A 20,824-nucleotide genomic window follows, 5' to 3' on the forward strand; every position below is an offset into this window, starting at 1 on the left:
TGGGGATGAGGACAACGGAATCCATAGGACATGGGCATTATTTACCTCCTCAGAAGGGAGGCACAACGGCTGTGACCACATTGCGACTTCAGGGGATGCTGGTGGATGCCAGTGTCAGGTATATGAAAGATGCTCAGCCAGGAGTTGAAATTCGTACAGATAAACACTGGAAGGCACTGGTTGTGATAGGTTACAAGTGAATACCACTAGTTTCTTGTAACCAAAATACCATGCTAACATTGCACTTAAACTGGTGGAAAAATCACATGGAATCAGACAGAAAAATTCCAAGAGACACACAGTATATAGATTAACGTCTATAAGAGTATACTCTAAGTAATAGATATTACTTTAATTACTTCACTTTAAAACACCTTTTAATTCATAGGTAGTGAAAGCTACAGAGCTAAAACACCACTTGGGTTGATCAAAGATGATGCTAATTATGCTTCTTCCTAGCTACGTGTTCCAGACACATTCATGTTGGAGAACAATAACCTGGCAGTGGCACTGGCTGTATTTCAGTGTGGATTTCTAAAATGTGACCAGGACACAGCTTCAGCTTCTACCTGCAGCATTCCCAAAACATCACTAGTAAAGGCCATTCAAAGGATAAAGTGAATCGGCATATAACCAACTGCTTTAACAAAGTGCACTCAACAGCAGCGGGCGTTCAAGTGCTGACAATTTAATTTATACATGGTGTATTGAAATGTAGTATCTTCAAATGTTAGTGAAACAAGTGGAAGTATGCAGTGCTATCATCTCTTTAGCACAGGAAAATTTTACAGCAACTATTTTTCTCCCAGTTCTACAAGCCCAAGCTTCTCTGAGGAGCTTTTAGCCAGAAACTAAGGGAGAGTGAAGGAGGAACTCAACTTCCACAGTCAATATTTCATAATTTACTAAAAATACTTTAGTTGATATTGTTCTGAGTTGTATAGAATCTTTAATTTTTGAGCTGTTAATTTTAATTGCTCTCTGTATTTCTGGGCCTATGTTTAGTTTGTAGAAGAAATAATGACAGACTCCCTATCTTATCCTGAAGAAATAAAACACAAGCAGTTGGTATGTTGATTCCTGCACAGAAACAGATTTCTACCAGCTACACATTATCTTTCTATATATACATACAAAGACAATCCCAAATAGCAGAGAAGTTATATACATGATTGAACTGCTCTTGTTACTAGAGAATATATACATGCATGTATCCTAGAAAAGGATAGTATGTGTACTCAAGATGTTAAAAGAACAAAGCTCTATGATGCAGAAACCTTATTTCTGCATCTGGATATTAAATTAACACGACGATGTTCTGGAGCATCAGACATCAGTGTTATGATATCACTAACAGTGACTTTTCACACTCTATCCTTTTGTACTGTAAATGTAGTGTAAATTTTCATCATGAATGCAGTTGAACTAAAGTCTTGTCAAAGTGCTCAGTCACTCATTTTTCAATAAAATTTCCCTATCACAAAACAAAAGCTGTGATGAATGAGGAAGAAAGAGAGGAAATGGAGAGCTTCTTTCTCCGACATTGTAAACATGCTTTCTTTAAATGCCAAAGCCTTCACTAAAATATATTTCTAAAAACACAAAGCAAGAACAGAGACTGCAAAAACATCATGACTCTAAATACTAATAATATGAGGTACTTTTTTAGAGCTATTCATGCAGTCATAATCAGCATATGACTCAAGAGTATTGGAATAAATATACTGAAAGAAACATTGTACAGAAATATGTTCCGAGTGCAAGAGATACTCAGAGAGCACAGACCAACCATAAGAAATAGCGTTGCACACTCTTTCTCTAATAGCGTATCAGCTTATAGGAGTGATAGTTGTTTGCACTGACTAGAAAACATGACACTAAATTGCTTTGATGCAAAAGTCCAAGACAACACAAACATTCTCATCCCTGTTAAGACAACCTACAATTATTTTAGTGAAGGCCATATCAGAGCACACTTACTTAAGAATGATTTTGTTAGCCTAGGTGACATTATAGAAGACTTTTGACAAGATGTTTTATATGAACCTGTAATACATCTGACTTGTCTCTATCCCCAGTGTTTTCCAACAAACTCACTTCTTTAAAAAAAATTGGAAACACACTCAAGTAAAGATCAATGCAAATGCTAAGACCCATACTGTCTGTCTTTTTTAAGTCAACATTCATTTCAGTAGGACAGTGTATGAAAACAAGTTTACAAAAATTATATTCCTACTAGTGGAGCTTCAAAAGCAGCCAAAGCATTGGTATATTTCTAAAAACAGAATAAATAAAAAACCACTAAGATGTGATCACATCCCTGCTCCCAGACTTGGTGTCTGGCATCTAACATTGCATCAGCTCTGCCAACGCCTTCTAAAAGCTGTGAAGGAAAAGGATGGGGGAAAAACAGGACACTTCGAATTTGTACTGCAGCTCACCATTATTGAAACACCTTGTAGAGTATCCTCTTTGTGCTGGAATCCAATTGCGACTACATATTTTCAGAAAGAGTACTGGTAGCATCACAAATCAGCCTTTAGTCTTAACGAGGCCTGGGACAAAATGCCCAAAATTTGAGAGCTGTCAGAATAGTTTTGACAGCACGATTCTGACAGCCCACCTTGCCTGGTGTGCATGTATGGGTATCCACGGATGTAAAACCTACCGGGATGGTGTCGTGACAGGGAGACAAAAAGGCAGCATCTCATTCACAGTGTCCACAAATGATCCCAAAACTATTTGAAAACTACATTTGAGTTTTATCTTAGAAAGAATTAGTTCCTTCACTCCAGAAGACAGCCCAGAAGGGATGTATTACAGATAATCAGAAAAACTGGTTTGCTGAGTTAACTGACAGAACTGACTCATTTTTGATGGCAATTGCTCTAGAACAGTTTCTACTTCAGGAGACTGGCTCTCCCATTATAATGAAAACCAGATGAGTATAATAATTTGTTATTCATATTGCAAACACTATTAGTAACACACATGCAATTCTCTGTCATACATTCACTATCATAAAATATTACTTATATCTGTTGGATAGACTGAGGTGTATTCAATATATCAGTTTTTTTATGGTGCTTCTTTGAGTGCTTTAACATCCAACATACCCTCATTAGTTTTGCCTTCAAATTACATTCCTGCTTTCCAAATTAAAGGCTAACATGCTCCTTTGAATGACAGATCAAATTATCTTATTTCTTTGCATTTTTGGAGAAGCTGCTAAAATAATTTTTCCTGGGGAGAAACAGGATTTTGTTTTTTTTTTTTTCACTTAGTCTGAGAAGGGAAAAAAATTATTTATCTTCAACATAACTTTTTGTTACTAAAAGGAAAGAAATGCCCCCTGAAGCCCAACACTTCATGCTTTTTAGCTTAATGATACAAATGTCTTCTGAGGTATAGAAGTGTAAACTCATTAATGGCATTTTGGTTCTCTCTGCTGAAGGAGCCTGGGGGAGAGAAAAATTAATACAGAATATCTGAATAAGACAGAGTAATAGAATAAATAGAATAAGCACTGAAGTTTACATCTTAAAACAAATTATAACATCCAATTATATGAATCTTTATATCTTGAGTTAGGATTTCTCTCTATTCATTCTAAAAGAGGCTTGATCTTAATTGGCTTTATGCCTTTCTACTTCTGTCATGACTTATTTTTGCTTTAAAAGGTGAGAGGCTGGAAAGTGGTATTTCAAGGTAGGTTTGGAGAACATAAACAAGTCTTTATGAATGTAGTAAATGTATGTATAATATATATATAATATATATTATGAGCAATATAATAAAGGTGTATCCTGATGTAGACAAGATTAACATATCTATACAAAAATTAATTTAAAAAATCTTCAAATAATAAACCTAATTAATTTCCCTTAAGAGTCAAAAGCAATCCATCATCAAGTAGAAAACTAGCCTACATATATATCACAAACTAATTTTACTGAAGAATTCTAGTGTTTAGATTTACTTTTAGGTTTCAGATACACAGGTTCTCACGGAGTAGCGGTTACAATGCCATAGCAGGAGACTACATTTTCAAATGTGTCCCTGTTTAATGATGCAGTACATTATTATCTAACACTTTGTTATTTGTGAAAAAGGCATTAATGATGCGACACACGTATTACAGAAGCAGCAGCCAAATGAGAAGAAATCAAGTGCACAGTTAAACTAAAATAGATGCACACATCAAGAGGCACTGAAGTAAAGTTCTACCAAGAAACCCCTTCTAAGTTGCTGCAACACAGAAGTCACAAAAATTCATGTGAATGAGCTTATCTATTGAGAGAAACCCACATAAAGCCAAAAATATACACCATCCATACATCAGAGGTGGATTTGTCTGAAAGACAAATCACAGAAGGATTTATCTGAAAAAGAAATCCCTTTCTGTGCTCAATGTCTGATCATTTCCCCTTAAACCTACAAGTAAATCCTTCCTTGACTCCATTTAATGCCTGAAAGAAAAGAGGACAGATAGATCCCCTACCTTTACAAAATAAATGAAAGGTAAAGAAACCCTTGTTTGGAACCTCCTCTCCCACAAGCACTGCAGCAAATGGGATTTTTTTTTTTCCTATTTGAATTCTCACTTTATCTGATTTACACTTCTCTTTTGCTTTAATCAGTCCTTGAAGCATTTTAAAACACAGTTAAAAATAAAGTACTTCAGCAAATATTCAGCTAAAATTTGACATAACATCATAGTAATTGCAAAAACATCTACAATATTTATGATTCCTGGCAAGAATCTTCCCAATCCTTTAACACTTAGTAAAGTGACTGGGCACTGCAGTATATCTCCTATATCAATAAATGATTCAAAAACAGATGGTATAAGTTTCATAAATATTGCACACAAAAAAAAACATGCCAATGTTTTTCCTTATAAGGAAAAGTCAGCCTTAAGCAACCCCGGGTGCTAACTTTAGCAGTATTATTTTGGAGAAAAACAACCTTTAAGAAAAGTAGATTTCATGCCATTTTTAGCATGATGGGCCAAAGGTCACCTTGTGTTGTATGGGGTTGTTCAAGACAGCTGCCTGTTCAGCTCTGACTCGTAAATGCCTGCACACCACAACAGAATATTTAGCAAACTGTGACCTTCATGATCACCTTTTCCATTCTCCCCCATCGCTTTCCCCCATCTGAGTGCATGAAAAGTGGGAGCAGCAGTGATACTGCTGCATTCTGCTGTTAATTCAGAATCCTAGACACTGCTTTTCACTCAGCAAAAAGCACAAGCACTTCCTATAAATTGTTTGGTGATGAATTGTATGGAAGTACGTACCATGAGGGTAGGAAGATATAAAGGAAACCTGAACTGTGACAGGTAAAAGAAGAGCTAAGGAAGTCACCAGCACTGTGAGGATGAGAACCTCCCAGGACAGGTTTCTGCCAGAACTCCAAAGGTTACCATCCAGTCATGGTGACCCACATGAGGCCACCTGTGCAAGGTGGTCACAACACAACCATTATGTTTGACATCTCTGTTCCTACACAGAGCTCTGAAAGACCATGATCTTCCTCCCAAGACTGCAGAAAGCTTCTAATGCCATTTGTACCCACGAAGTTCCAGACTAGTACCTGCACAGACAGGTAAGCAGCACTCAAGCCTGCGTGGATCAGAACTGACAGTACTTTTGGGCACAAGCTAAAGGACAGCGGCCTTGTGGATTCCCTCTAGCCTTCAGGAGCCATGTCCCACTTCTGCATCTATTCCCACTCCTCCACAGGGCCAGAGGCGAGGTTTTGCTAAGAAAGGCCATGATTAAACCAAGCAGAACATCTCCACAGGTAGGCAGTCACTGCTATTCCCTCACCTGTGCCTTGACTTGAGCCCCTGAAGCAGCCAGCAAGCCCAACCCTCTCACACTGGATCCTGCAGGTTCCACATGCTCACCCATGCAGCTGCGGGCTGCGACAGGAGTGGAACTCAAAAGTCCTCACCAGTCCCTACAGTCAAAGGTCAGTATGCTTCATCCTGAAGTCCAAGTAAAATGGTACAATAAAACATATTCAAATGTGCCCTTTAAAAGGTCACTTTGATGGAAAAAAAAAAGCCTCTAGCAGTCCAAAAAGTCAAATAAAACACATTCCAGCCACGAGTGGGTACATGGAAATGATTATAGCCAAAGACAAGAGGGGAAGCACAAAGAGCTGAAGTGTCACAGCCACAGAAGCGAGGCTTCCAGAGCAACAGCCTAAACCAGCTCAGCCCTTTGCTGCTCTGAGGCCTGAAGCCAAATTCCAAAAGAAAAGTATTTCCTTTTTTTCCACAATCCCCAGGGTACCTTCCAGGGCTCACCAATCCTTGACAAGGAGTGGTTCATGACCACCAGGAATTCATTACCAAGTACTCAGTGGAAGTCTAGAGGGTACATGCGTGGCTCGCAATTCTAGCCCTCTGCTTCAGGTAAAAATATTAAATTCTGTTCCACAGATAACAGAAAATATTCATAAGAATAAATGTTCTAGAGTAAAACATCCATTTAATAAGCTTCTTAGGTCCACCATTTCCATACAATATAATTGCTAGACTTCAATGAAAACAAACATTTCATGTGTTAAAATATTACATATTTTATAGAAGTAATATCAATCTTTAATAAGTAATATTACTCCACCCTCAGACACATGGTGTGAACTGTGGGGTTGTTCTATGCAGGGACAGCAGTTGGACTCGATGATCCTTGTGGGTCCCTTCCAACTCAGGACATTCTATGATTCTAATTCTAATTAAAATGTAAATCTTTTATTAGTCTCACTTACTGGATGTTTGGCTGAAAGTCTGCCAGTCGCAGTTCCTGTTTGATTCCACGTGGAAGAAATAAAACCCTGTAGTCAAGTAAAGTACAGAATTAAAAAAAAAAAAAAAAATGAATGTATGCATCTAAATTTTACTTAATGTAAGTATCAGTAACATAAACTCACTGCAATCAAAAATAAATACTTTATAATCTTCCATGCATAGAAGTTCTTAAACTGCAAACACTGCAATCATTTCACATCCTTTTATGATTTATTTGAACTACCATACTTTACAGGTTGCTTTTTATATTTCTACCTTTCTCATGCATGTTCGCAGTCCATCCACGTAAGTTGATTTCATCTTATGGACCTAAATTCCATAAAAATGTAGGTAAATGCTCATTTATAAAAATAACAGATTTTTCAGATTACAGATCTTTATTTCCAAATGCATATTAACTTGTTTTGCAGCCTTTTTTTTAAAGACAGTTTTATCTTAGTAAATAATGGATGTCTACTAACTAATAGCTTGATCTAGTAGCATAAGTAAGGTAGGTGCTAAAGCCATGTGTTATACACTAAAGCCAAGTGTTTGCAGTTACTAATAAATTAACTACTGGAATTTATTGGTTTACATCTTATATCCCCAGGTCAATAAACTACACAAAAAAAGCCACATACACAAAAACCAAACCAAAAAGAACAACAACAACAAAAAACATCAAAAAGTCCACCACCACTTCATTATTTCTTTTAAATCTTGAATATTTGTTCACTGAAAACCCAAACATTATGTGTGAACGCAAACTAACTAGGTCATTTGGTATTTTCAGGAGGCTCGTCACCTTAGAAAAACCACCGCTAGTTATATGTCCTTTATTTTCTGCAGAGTATTTCCTCAAAACTAAAAAAATAAATGTTTTGCCCTAAGACTTTGTTTTATAGCACCAAAGAAATTTAACAGTGAAGTTTTCTAATTGTTTTTGCAAGAAAGTTTTTTGCTAGCTAGAATCTAACATAGTGCAAAACAGAAGTATAAACATGACATTTGAAAACACTGAATACCTACAAGTTCAAAATTTAAATGAAAAATTGAATGAATTTACATTAGAGTCAACTTTTTAAAATGTATTTAGCTGTGAATATGTTATCTTTCTTGCTAATTTTCCTTCAGTGCAACTACATTAAGTGAAAAATATCAGCTCACCTGACGGTATTCTAAGATTATCTTAGGCAAAGGATGAAGATCTCGCAATTTATTTAGCTGCAAAATAAATAATGTGAATTTCTGGTTACTTTTCTGCTATGTTATATTATTTAACAATCTTAATCAGTTTTGGAGGAAGACTTTTTCTTGCCAAGCTGAATGGACAAAATAGTGGCTAAAGAATAATGTGCTTCAAGCAATCTCACCCTAGGCCCAAGAAAACCTCCATTCTTTCCTGCTTTCAGCAGGAGGGTTGGAAATGACCTCTCCCCATTTCATTTCCCTTCCTGCCCCAGACAAGGACAAAAAAAATATGCAGACACAAAAACTTTTCCACAACAGCTTTAAAAACACTGGGGCATGGGAGAGGGGAAGAGAGGGGAAGGAGTTATTTATGGTCCTTTGTTTGTTCTTTGTGCTAAACAGCACCAAAGCAAGAAAGAACATGATAGAAGTATACAAAATAATACATATATACACACACACGTATTTATACACACACATGAAATCCAACAGAATAATTTCTCCTGTACATCCCCTAATACAAGTTCCAGGAGACCTTTAACAAAAATTGAAATTGTCAAATCCAAAAGCAATAAAACAAAGCACATTTCTGATTATTTGATTGTAAACTGCCATAAAACTTTGTTAAGAAAAAGAATGAAAATAATAAAATAGAGATTGGTTATTTATAAATTCAACAAAAATATCTGGAATTACATCAGTTCAGAGTGAAAAAACAGACACAACTGTACCAAAACAGAGATTTAAAAGCATAGGTTTTTCTCTTGCTACCAGGGAGAGACAAAATATTAAGATTAATCATCTAGTATTTATCTATTGGAAAGTTTCAGGCTACCTTTTCCTAAATAACCCAGTCTCAGCATTTGTTAGAAAGAGAGGACTGGACCAGATAAAAGCTTTGATTACAGCAACAAATCTTACGTTCCCACAAAAAGATGACATGCATTCTATTTCACTGACCCCTTCCATCTCCCAAGGCTCTCTGTCACTCTCCAAGATTACGTTTGATCTATGAAACCTCCTTCTCTTTGAGCAGCATGTGGGTTTTATGGTTATACTGTTGATATTACCTCAGCAGGACTAGAGAAGCGATCGTCCCCCTGTACACAGCGCTGGTGAGGCCTCACCTTGAATCCTGTGTTCAGTTTTGGGCCCCTCAGGACAAGAAAGGCATTGAGGTGCTGGAGGGAGTTCAGAGAAGGGCAACGAAGCTGGGAGAGGTCTGAAGAACAAGTGTGATGAGGAGCAGCTGAGGGAACTGGGGCTGTTCAGCCCGGAGAAAAGGAGGCTGAGGGGAGACCTTATCACTGTCTGCAACTGCCTGAAAGGAGGTTGTAGCTGGAGGGGGCTGGTCTCTTCTCCCAAGTAGGAAGTGACAGGACAAGAGGAAATGGCCTCAAGTTGCACCAGGGGAGGTATAAATTGGGTATTCGGAAAAATTTATTCACAGAGAGGCTTGGGAAGCACTGGAACAGGCTGCATAGGGAAGTGGTGGAGTCACCATCCCTGACAGCATTTAAAATATTTGTAGATGTGGTGTTTAGGGACATGGTTTAACAGTGGACTTGGCAGTGTTAAGTGTATGGTTGGACTTGATGATCTTAAAGGTCTTCTTCAACCTAAATGATTCTATAATTCTATGAAAAGGGGCATCCACATTTGCCTCAAGTTACTAAGAAGTCTGCAGCTCGGTCTTGACTTCATCATTTTTAGATAAATGTTTTTTGGCAGGTTTCTGCATTTGTGGAGGATCACACATGAACATCTGCATTGCTGAAAATTATCTGCTCCAACACTAACAGAAGAAAGAAGTGGAGAAGCTTCATATGCACAATATTTATTGTGCTGAATCTGAAGATACACTTGATTTCTTGTACAAGGATGGTCATACAGGCCAGGGTTTTTAACCCTAATTTTTAATTGAAGTTTAGCCTCAGTAGCTAGTTTGTTTTTCCCATCATGGAGTGCAACTTCCATTCCAGGCATAAGTAAATGAAGCGTGATTAGTACAATAGAAAAATAAATCAAGAGTGTTAGGAAAACTCTAGACAAATGACAATTTCACTGGAATGTAACTTAAAAGTTTTGCTAAATCTTGCAGAAGGTTTTAAACCCCCTCTCCATCTCACCACAACTTCCGAGGTGGACACGAGTTGTTGTATTTCAGTTCTGTGAACTTTCTCGCACAGCATGTGCAGCTTTAACTTTTCAAATAGTACCTAGAGTAAGAAAAAGCCCATAAGACAAATGTTTCCGTGTTTCAAGTGCTAAAAGAGAAAGGAAAATTATTTGGTGCCTGCACTTAAGTCTAAAAACAGATTTAAAGGAAAACAGAGCATGCTATGGTAAAGAGAACTAACACAGAATTGAAAAGACGAGATCTTTAGTTTTGAGCTATTGACAAAGTAGCGTTTTGACTAAAAGCAAGCGCATAACTTATGTAAATCCATTCAAATAGAGATTATCCAACACTGCCAGATTCATGGAAAACTGGTATGTCCTCCATTCAGATCAGAAAATGAGATAATTATTATGAAAGAAAAAGAATTCTGAAATTGTAAGAACTATGTTATATGTTTTATAATTCTTCTATATCAATAACAATTTACAGAACTGACAACTTACATACTATCAGTAGTATAAACATTACCTCTCTCAGTTGATGACTGCTGGTCAAAAGGAATCGTTCTCCAGCAACTTGATGAGCTTCCTGCTCAAGCTCTTTGAGTCGCAACTATAAATTAGTACATCGGAATTATTCTGTTTACATTGTTATTTTCTTTAATATTCTGCTACTTCCTGGGTTAACAAGTATATTTGACTTATACTTCAGTATTGGGTACTTGATAATGTGCAGTCATCACTAACTACCAACATTTCTTTTAATAGACTGCTTATATACTCTTTAATCTACATTTCTTCATTATCTGGGAAGGGGGTTTACTGCAGTAAAAAGAACCAAAATTTCTGGGAAAATAATTTAGGTTACTGAATACTATAGAGACCTGCAAGAAACAGACCTACATAAACTATTCTGATAAACTCATAATCTCCAAAGCACTATGATTATCTAGTCAGACTTTATGCTACAAAATAGGGTTCTCTTGTAGCTATTTTTATCAATAGGGAAATGGCAAACCTTGAACTCTCAGAACACATAAATTGTAAAGAGTGTTTTATTTACAGAGAGAGACAGAGTTACTCAAGAAGGGTCGTTACAACCTTTACAACACACAACCCAAAAGGACCTGTGCATTTTGCAAAGCAATTTCAGTTTTGAGGCAAGGCTAAAGAAGCAAAGGTCTCTTTTTAAATGTCTCTAAATAAACACAGAAGTATCCTAAAATGTAAATAGCATTAATTATATTTATAATAACAAAAATACTAGAAACCCCAAACGGTCATGTAAAACTTAATAAAACAGATTCCTCCTCTTTTTAATCCGTTGTACTCAGTAAAAGGAGAAAGATGATGCTATGTAATTTCCAAAAGAAAAATAAAGGCACAATTTACCCCTAGAACCTCTGATGTTTTTTTCAGTTCTTGTTTGTTCACATGTATTTTGTGTGTTTCCATCACTGTAAATAAAATTATATATTGAGAACACTTAAAACTGACAATTTCAATCTTACATGTTTCTTAGGCTGTAAAATGGAAATTCAAACCGTTATGAGGCTACAATAACATTTAGTATTGTTAGGTATAACATTCTACTTGAGCATAGTCATTAGCTGCATAAAAATGGTGAAGATTCAAATTTTGAACTGAAATCTCTTACCTGCCAGAATTTTGATAAGCGGAAGCTCTAATGTGCAAAATAATTTCCACAAACCTTGAACCTGTAAAGCAAGATACAAACAAATTCTTCAGTATCGGCCAATTTCAACCTGCAAACATATAGTAGTGTCATTATGTGGATCTATTTTCCAGAAAGCAGTATTTCACTTTTTGTACAATCCCTTTTTATATGTCAAGAATGTTTGTGGAATGAAATACTACTTTGTGTGAATTATAATATCTAAATGCTGTAGCTCATTATCACTTCATTTTGTGTGGAATAGCAATACATTTTGTAATAGTAATAATTTTTGTACAGGAATAGTAATAAAGAAATACACAACTAATTTTTCTAAACAGTTTATTTTCAGAGCAAGCTCCATTATAATAGAAAATACAGTTATCCCTCTTTCTTCACTTGAACAATTAAGGAACCATTTGGAATTCACAATTTTGTTTTCATTAGGAAGAAAATGAATGATGACGGGGCTATATACATAATTCAGTTACCAAGAACAAGCATGTTTTTTCTCCAACCACTGAAGCAATCAGACAGTAACAATTGTCTAAAATCTCCTCCCATAAACAGGCTCTTGGTGTCTCTGTGCTTTTGGTGCTTCCCTGTTGCCTTCCCACATTGTTTCATCACTCTGCTGGGCCAGTTAGGTATCCAGATTAATGTGGCTCCATCAACTAATGGCCTAAGTCCTACACTTGATACCACCAATCTGAAAGAAAACCCCTCTGATCCTGTGATGTACCTTCCACCAGAATTCCATGTCCCTGAATTCTGACACTTTTCCAGGTATGTGATTACAGGGAGAAAATAAACACACACACACACAAAAATCTTGAGATGTGCTCTGAACTGCAATGAGGCCTAGAACAGAATATATTTCAGTCAGAAGGGACCTACAATGATTATCTAGTCCAACTGCCTGACCATTTTAGGAATGACCAAAAGTTAAAACATTGTCCAAATGTCTCTTAAACCCTGACAAGCTTGGGACACCGACCACCCCTCTGGGAAGTCTGTGCCAGTGTTTGGCCAGCACTGGGCTAATATAACCTAGAGCAATAGATGTGCTGAGAGCTTCTGTACCTGAGGAATACATCGAAAAAAACCTCAGCTACACTCTGTCTTAACTCTGTTAACACTTTCATTGACAGTTTCATACAGCTTTAAAATACCAAAAGTCACAATATTCCCAATATTTCCCATTATTTGACTCTTCATTTAAATATTTAGTTAACTATTATAGAGGAAAAGTTTCCTGTCAAGATTAACCTTCAGACTAATTATTTCTTCCTGCTGGGAAAAATGGCAAATTTGATCAACAACTTTATTTTAAATGTTGACCAGCACTGTAAACCCATAAGGACTGAAGCCTTCTGTTTAACTTGAGTAGAGATTCTGATCTGAATGAGAAGCACATCACTAACTCTCTATAATTAATTATAATTCAGAAGTTATATCTGAGTAATTACTTCCTCTGTCTTACCTGTAAGTCATGAGCAAGGTCCATCATTACATTATAAAGCTTCTCCAAGTTGACACCTAAGTTTTGATACTGATTATAAATAAATTTAAAAAAAAAAAGTCAAGTGTTAATGCTAACAAAAATATTTGTTATATATTTTTAAAGGGATTAAACTCTATAAGTACATTTTTCTGTGTGTCTCATGCTATATTTAACATTTTACTAATGTTCTTAGACCTCTGCAAACAATTAATGAACAGAGCAGCACAGATCATTAATATTCAAGATTTTCTCTAGCCTTTTGTACAGTTTGAGTGTGAAGAAATAGTATCACTACACTGCCTTCAACACTGAAGTCAGAATTCTACTACTACTTGTAAAATGTAGAAAAATTCCTTGCTGTTTTCTTTCTCCTACCAGCACTGCCCTCCTGCGCCTGAACTATTCCCTTCCCTTCAGTTCTAGAGGCGTTCTGCACACAGCCACACCACCTCATTCCGTTGGCTAGAACACCATTTTGAAATGTGTAGAGACACTGAGAACACAGTTTTTAGCTCCAAGAACACGATCACTAAACAAAAGGGAAGTTTCTACTTGTTATCAGGTCTACTCTCCCCTCTAAGATTGCATAGAAAATGAAGGCAATGCCTGAGCCTCAAAGAAATACTTTGGAAAGAACAAAATGAAGACTCTATCATCCAGTAGAGTATATGCAATGTATCTAGATGTGATGTCACTCTGCTACACTGGATGTCATTAAGCTACGAATTATGGCCTAAACCAGAAAGATTGCCATTGAAATTGTTGCCAAGAACATTTTCTTAAGAACAGGTCTGATGTCAGAACATTATGGTCCTCCAGGGCTCTCAATCTGCCCGGCCAGAACAGCATTTTGTTTTGAAACAAAAGCAGCTAAGAATAGTCAAAGTGGTTGGAAAAATCTACAAAATCCTTCCTACAGGAAGATCTATACAGTCTAAAGAGATCTTTCAAATTAAAGGTTTTTCTAAAATAAAAACAAATTAATATCAAAATTAACGGACAGGGGAGGATCTTCCTCTCTCCTCAGGGAGGTAAGAACCCTTCTGAGTTTGTGAGAAGGGATCTCTGGAGATCTTTTTCCAGCTGAATAGGGTCTTCTTCAGGAATTACTCCCTGAGCTGGATGCCATTATCTCCTCCTTGTCTTCAGGATGACTCTTAGAACCTCCTGGTTGTGTTTCTAGGGAGTGAGTGCAGGCACGGACTGAGACACAAGCATATGTAGACACTTAATCCAGTTCCCTCACAGTGGAAAAGTCAGCTGTAAATCAACACATAAACATAATTCATTCTCCAAACTGTATAAAAATCTGCCTTCTATACAAAACTCACAATTTTGGCCTACTGTTTGCAAAACAGCCCTATTATCTCAAGAAAAACAGAAGTCTGGAACCAAAGCATTACCACAGATGCAGACTGTCAAGAGCAATACTTCAGCCATTATTCGATCCAAACAGAATGCAAAAGGAATCCAAATTACTTGCTGTTGCACAAACACAATAGAACCAGAACTGACTGAAAATTAGTTTCTATTAGGACAAATTATAACACATTATTGCTACTAAGGCAAGCATTCTGGCATACAGCTGGGGAAGAACCATCATAGGAACTTGATCATATTGGTCCAACTAATTTTTAGGAGAAGAGGAGAAGTACGGAGCGTAACGGAAGTGTGGGAGACAATAGCTACAGGAAGTTATGTTTCATGCTAAAACCAGAATTACCCCACTTCTGGGGTAATATTTGCTGCAGATACATTTTCCTACCACATATCATAAAACAACGAGGGCACTAGTGTTGCAGTCTTTCAGAACACACTTAGGCCTGGACCATAGTTGTTTTTATCTTGAAATGACCATATTACTCAGGATAATAGCAGACAAAACTAAATAGATTTGACATCAGCTGATGTCTGCTAGTGGGAAGCACATCCCAGCACAGCCTCAGCAGCAGAAAAGAGTTACAGCAGGGTAATGAATCCCCCTGACAGCCCATGCAGGTCCTCCACCTGCTCAAGAGCTGTTAGTCCATAGAATTTCAGCACTGTTCGTGTTGGTCATTTGTGAGCAGACAATACAGACACTGCACAAGCTTTCTCTCTGCCTACAGCAGGCTTGAACACTGCAAGACTGAGGAACAGTCAGCCCTTGAAGGTAGGACGCAGAAAGTTATCTTTAAAGCTGAAATATCTAGATCCACTGGAGATCATCCTTGGTTTATAACAGTCTAGTCCTGTCAGTGAGGATTTCTCTCTACCCCAGGCAGGTTAATTTAAGCAGGGCCATACTGCAGTGAAAAGCCATCAACCTGTCTCCAGTAAACATTGTCCATACCCACTGGTTCTGGAACAAAGTAGCTGCCTGTGAAATACTACACTCTCAGCAGAGAATTCATTTGATCCCACTCTAGCGGCAGAAGTGAGCCCAACGACAGTCTTCAATTGACACCAAGATTCCTCATCAGCAAATGCACCCATGACAAGAGCAGCATGATGTTTAGCACCTGTTTCAGCAAAGGTTTCAAGGTATATGTACTATGACCTCTTTCACAGAGCCTTGTGGCACAGCACCAAATATACAGCAAGTAGCGTCTATTCTGTGCTAGAGGGGTGTGCGGGTGAGCAGCAAACACAGAAAAAACCAGCAGTCATTCCAAGTACTATGCTGGGTGGACAAGACTAGGACAATACAGAGGGAGCTTAACTGACGTGGTGGGGCACAAGACATATATCACCTGGCCTGGAACCCTCTGGGAGTACAGACAACTGTGAGGAACCTACCAGTAAAGTCAGAGTAAGAAGGCTGAAGGGATAAATCTGGCAAAGAGCTAGGAGTCACAGAAAGACCTGGGACTTGCTGAGCAAACCGAGAAGCCAAAAAGAAAGTGGAAGAGTCCAGGGAACAAATTAATTGCATAAGGAATGGGGAGGAATAAACACAGGATGTTAGGGGGAGGTGTTAACCAGGACTTGGGTGAACAAGTCAGCATAAAGGCTCTGGAGATGACTGGGGCAAGGAAACAAACTAGACCTGAAACAGGGTGGGAAGGAAATAAGATTTCACTATTTAACTCAGAGCTGGGAATCAGGATGGCGAAGTTAAGAAATGATAACTAAGAATAGATGTGATATATGAAGAACAAAAGACTAAAGTCAAGTTAAGGGAAGAGACAAGATTAAGGATGCTGACTCACAGGAGGGGATATCACATACAACAAGTTCATAGTTCCTGCCTGTTTGCCTGTCTGTTCCCTACACCAATAGCTTAATTCATGAACAACTGCAGTTTACATCTGGTGTTTTACAGTAAATAGGCTGTTTTTTCTCAGAAATGTGTGTATATGCTGATACAACTGACCACGCTTAAAGCCCACTGGACATCAGTGGATTTGTATCCTAGAAGCCCTATCATCATATTACAATACTTGTGTCTGAACAGCCAAGGCCTCTGAAAAGTGAAAAGTTTTTAAAAAAAAACACCTGTCAGGTAGCTGCAAATCTATTTTTATCATTCAAATGACCTCCGAAGGCTAATGCAGACAGAATAGATCACCATCGCCCAAAATACAAATGCCGACATTTATAACAGTATACAAGTTTGAACAGATATTAAGACATTCCTATAGTGGCGGGAATAACTTCTCAAAAAATCATTAAGCATTCTCTCTTATTGAGAACAAAAATTCACACATTTTTCATATTTGACTCCCTACTGTTCCTCAGCCTACCATGTATTATCTTTAAGAGATATAAAATTCAGCAAAATTATTAATAACAATTAACTAAGTATAGGCTAGAAGTTCACAGGAATTAGAGAACAAGGCATTGTCAGTTTTGCAAAGAAAAGCTGGAAATCAGTTAGCAGGAAGGTGGAAAGAAAAAAGATCAGATTATATATCAATTGTTATTGAATTTCATGGTTTTGAAGTAGAGTTTCACAGCTGTTCCTGGAGAATATGATCTCATCTTGGTAGAATGCAATGAACCCTTCCTTTCTCCCCTTTCTTTAAAATTAGATCTCCAAAAAGTAGCATTAATATAATAATTTTCTTCCATCAGAAAAGCATTATCTGTAATTTTTTTGCAATATTTCGTAAGCAAAAGCAATTATGTCACCATTTCCTTCCCCTTTTAACCCAACCACCATTTCAAACAAACTACTTACTGATGTGTTTCTCAAAGGGGCTGTATCCGTATTTACTGTTTCCATAGAAAAAGGCTTTCCAAAATATTTCTGTATTAAGCATTCAAAAGAGGGAACTGTGTCACTTGGGTTTATCAGCCACGCTGCAATCCTGGGATCTAATACAACACTATCAGCAACTACAAAAAAAGTTATTTCTGACAGTCAGAATATTTAAATTAGCTCCCATACTGAGAAATCCCTCTAAAATTTTGCCCATCTTTCCTGCAGACATACATCGTAAATAGACAAGCGTTTACATTATGAAAATGCTAAACATTGAATTCACAGCTGGAACAAACAGTCAATATCATAACTGTATAGCATTAAGTTCAATATTGAGTATTTTTGAAGAGCATCTTTTGTGGGAGCTTTTGGGGGTGGTTTTGGTTTTACTTTATTTTTTATTATTATTTTGGTTTTCTTTGGGTTTTGGGGAGGTTTTGCATGGTTTTGTTTTTACAAGTATTAAGACATAAGTAAACCTTTCATTCTTAAGATAAACTGTAAAAGCTTCTTTCTCTCAACACTGAAAAATTTCAAACTGCAGTTTTTCTTGTGACACCTTCAAGATGAGGAGGGACACATGGAACTGAGACAGAACAAAGCTGGAAGGAGTGAAGCAAAACCAGCTCAAGCTGGGATGAAGTGAATGGAAGAGTCTGCTGATAAAAGCGTGCTTTCCTCAAGATTGTGAGATTGTTCTCAAGTCCTGACCTTCTACTCTGAAACATTAGTGAATCCCAATGGCAAAGCATGCCATATTTTACTGGTACCAGTTAGGACACTAGTTTGAGAATGAGATCAGTCATTCAAGTGATTGGAGTAAATGACGTAGACACAAATTTCAGTGTTTGCTGGATTTACAATGATGGGACTTTTTACCTTAAAAAAGGCAGGGAGTTTGTGTTTCGTTGTTGTTGGTTTATTTTTGTTGGGGTTTTTTGGTGGTTTTGGTTGGTTGGTTGGTTTTTTACCATAGCAGAAATAATAGGTGAAGAAGCATCGACTTCCAAAGTTTAGAAAAAGAATTCTTTTGGATACTAGAAACTTCAGATGTAAATCCTACTCATCAGACAAGATATAATCTAAATCTAGTATTTACTGTATGTACAGGTTACAAAACTGTCACTAGGGTCAATATCACAACATTTTTTCCTGCACTTTGCACTCCCAGGGCTAAGTGTCTTTTGTGTAGATCTTTGCACCAGATTCTAAATTATCATTGGTTTACTGTGATTTATTGATGAAACTTTTCAGATGCTGAACACAAGCTGAAGACTCTCCGTATAGGGAGTCCTTCCTGAAAGGTCACACATTTTTGTAATTCACTCAGCAGTAAACCAATATATAGAACCAAGGGAAAAAAAAATTATATATTTACATCTTAATTTTTCTTATTGTAGTTGCTTTTAAATCCATACAAAAGTGACTTATTTGTTCCTATCAATAAAACAAGGACCCATTTACTCAAGCAATTCCTAATTCTGACAACAAGCACCTCTGGAATTTATTTTAGCCTTTTCCCTTGAGCAGAGAAAGTTTTTCTAGGGAACATGAAATATGAAGCAGTTTGATCTTTTCAGCTATAGCCAGGACTGTGTTGACAGCTTTTGTTTCCACTGGATGCTATCCTTAAATTATTCAATTATTTGGATTCCTACTCTCAGAAGAAATACATCATCTTGACATGCCAAGCCTCTGGTCACAACGTTCCCCAAGAAGGGTGTTCTTTTCCACGGTACTAAAACTCTGTTTTCCAATATATTATTTAACCACCTATCTAGTTACTTGTACATCTAGTGACTTTAACAGAAACATCAAAAGCACAGAGATTTTAGGATTAAATCATAGATTAGATAGTTACCTTGTTTCCAGCTCATTTCATTACCATAAACTTGAAGTAGAGTCCTTAGGAAATCTTTTGCATTGAAGCAAATAATCGGAACTTTGCAATGTAGCATTTGAGACAACACTTGCCTGCACAGAAGTAGTTCATTAACACACACTATACTGCTACTAGATTTAGTGAATCTATTTACTTTATACATTTAATTAGCACCTAATACTACAGTTAACACATTTCTTTATTCCTGTAAGACCAGAATACCGTATTTGAATATTAAATTCTCAGCTCAATAATACCTGAAGCCTCATTCTATAATGAACGAAACATTGTAGCAGAGAGGCCTTATCATGCATCCATAAAGAAAACAAATCCTTATTTGACACTCAAAATTAAATGCAGTCTTTATCTGAAACAGCAACTGGCATCCCCATAATGCTTTAATATACCGAAATAGGATCACAGAGGCTTCTGAATTAATGTAGTATTGTAAAATAATGATTTCAAAGTTACTAGGCAATCTAAATTTCCATAATTGCCTAGTGTTATGCTGCTATTTAAATCTAGTACACTTCATCTTTGTCACATTTTTCCATTCCTCTTGAAAGTGTCTATAGTTCCCAAATTGATGCTGGTTTAAATAGATTTACCAATTATATATATTAGTATATAGATTTTACTAATTATTTGTGTAATGATTTATAAGCTCTATTTTGGGTAATATAGAAAAATAATTATTATAGAGCTTTCAAGTCTATCTATCTTGGACAGTATGCAACCATAGTACCAAGTTTTCAGTTTTTTGGACATATTAGAAATGGTGCAGACCATAAGGTACTGATGTATGCAGTGTAGATCCACTATTAAACAACTGCACTATTCTTACAATAAATAATTTCCTATAGGTTTTATCTAAATGCTAATACACTTACTCAACTTGTTTATTATTGAATTTATACTGTTCATATATGCATGCTTTATTCATATTTTATTCTCAATTCAGAACAATCTATATTCAAGTTAATAATATTAAATGAGTTGTCATATAACTCCAATATTAGAGCTGGGTAAGTGCAGGTAAGTTAAGTAATTTGTTTCAAGTCACAGTGGAGCAGTGGCAGAGATGAAACTAAAAATCAAGTGTAACATCTCGAAAATGAATGCTTTGGAACTTAATAATCCAATTCAGCAGTTTACAATAAAGCTGTTATTACTGAAAGCCATAAAATTTTCTAATGAAGTTTTAACATGCAGCTATGATATCTAAGTATCAGTTTCAGTTCTCATTTCTCTCTTTATGGGACACTATTTCAAAGTTAATAGTACGGAATAAAAATGGATTTTGTTTATACTAACTGGAAGTTTAAAACATAATCCAACTTTTTAAATTTAGTCCAACCACTAAACAGATGCAGAAATAATTTACTTTAAAAATTCAATTTGTAACATTATTACTCAATATTAGGAAAATGTCATTCAGGATCTCAAAGGCCATTAGAAAAAAA

The 20,824-nt window shown here is 36.6% G+C and overlaps 1 protein-coding gene across 1 annotated transcript in view; it reads right to left on the reverse strand.

Annotated features, from left to right (window-relative positions):
• The window catches only part of POLN (DNA polymerase nu), an 87,049-nt gene extending 66,536 nt beyond the window's left edge, over window positions 1-20,513 (reverse strand). The window contains exons 1-10 of the mRNA XM_071808487.1: window positions 19,341-20,513; window positions 17,456-17,613; window positions 13,273-13,341; window positions 11,772-11,832; window positions 11,507-11,571; window positions 10,644-10,727; window positions 10,123-10,212; window positions 7,970-8,026; window positions 7,079-7,132; window positions 6,784-6,849 (exon numbers count right to left, since the gene is read on the reverse strand). Of these exons, the coding sequence (XP_071664588.1) occupies window positions 6,784-6,849; window positions 7,079-7,132; window positions 7,970-8,026; window positions 10,123-10,212; window positions 10,644-10,727; window positions 11,507-11,571; window positions 11,772-11,832; window positions 13,273-13,341; window positions 17,456-17,613; window positions 19,341-19,524 (888 nt within the window). The 5' untranslated portion in view covers window positions 19,525-20,513. The remainder of the gene's footprint in view (window positions 1-6,783; window positions 6,850-7,078; window positions 7,133-7,969; window positions 8,027-10,122; window positions 10,213-10,643; window positions 10,728-11,506; window positions 11,572-11,771; window positions 11,833-13,272; window positions 13,342-17,455; window positions 17,614-19,340) is intronic.
• Between the last annotated feature and the right edge of the window lie 311 nt (window positions 20,514-20,824).

Source organism: Patagioenas fasciata, chromosome 4, assembly GCF_037038585.1.
Source record: "Patagioenas fasciata isolate bPatFas1 chromosome 4, bPatFas1.hap1, whole genome shotgun sequence".
NCBI classification, from domain to species: Eukaryota; Metazoa; Chordata; class Aves; order Columbiformes; family Columbidae; genus Patagioenas; species Patagioenas fasciata.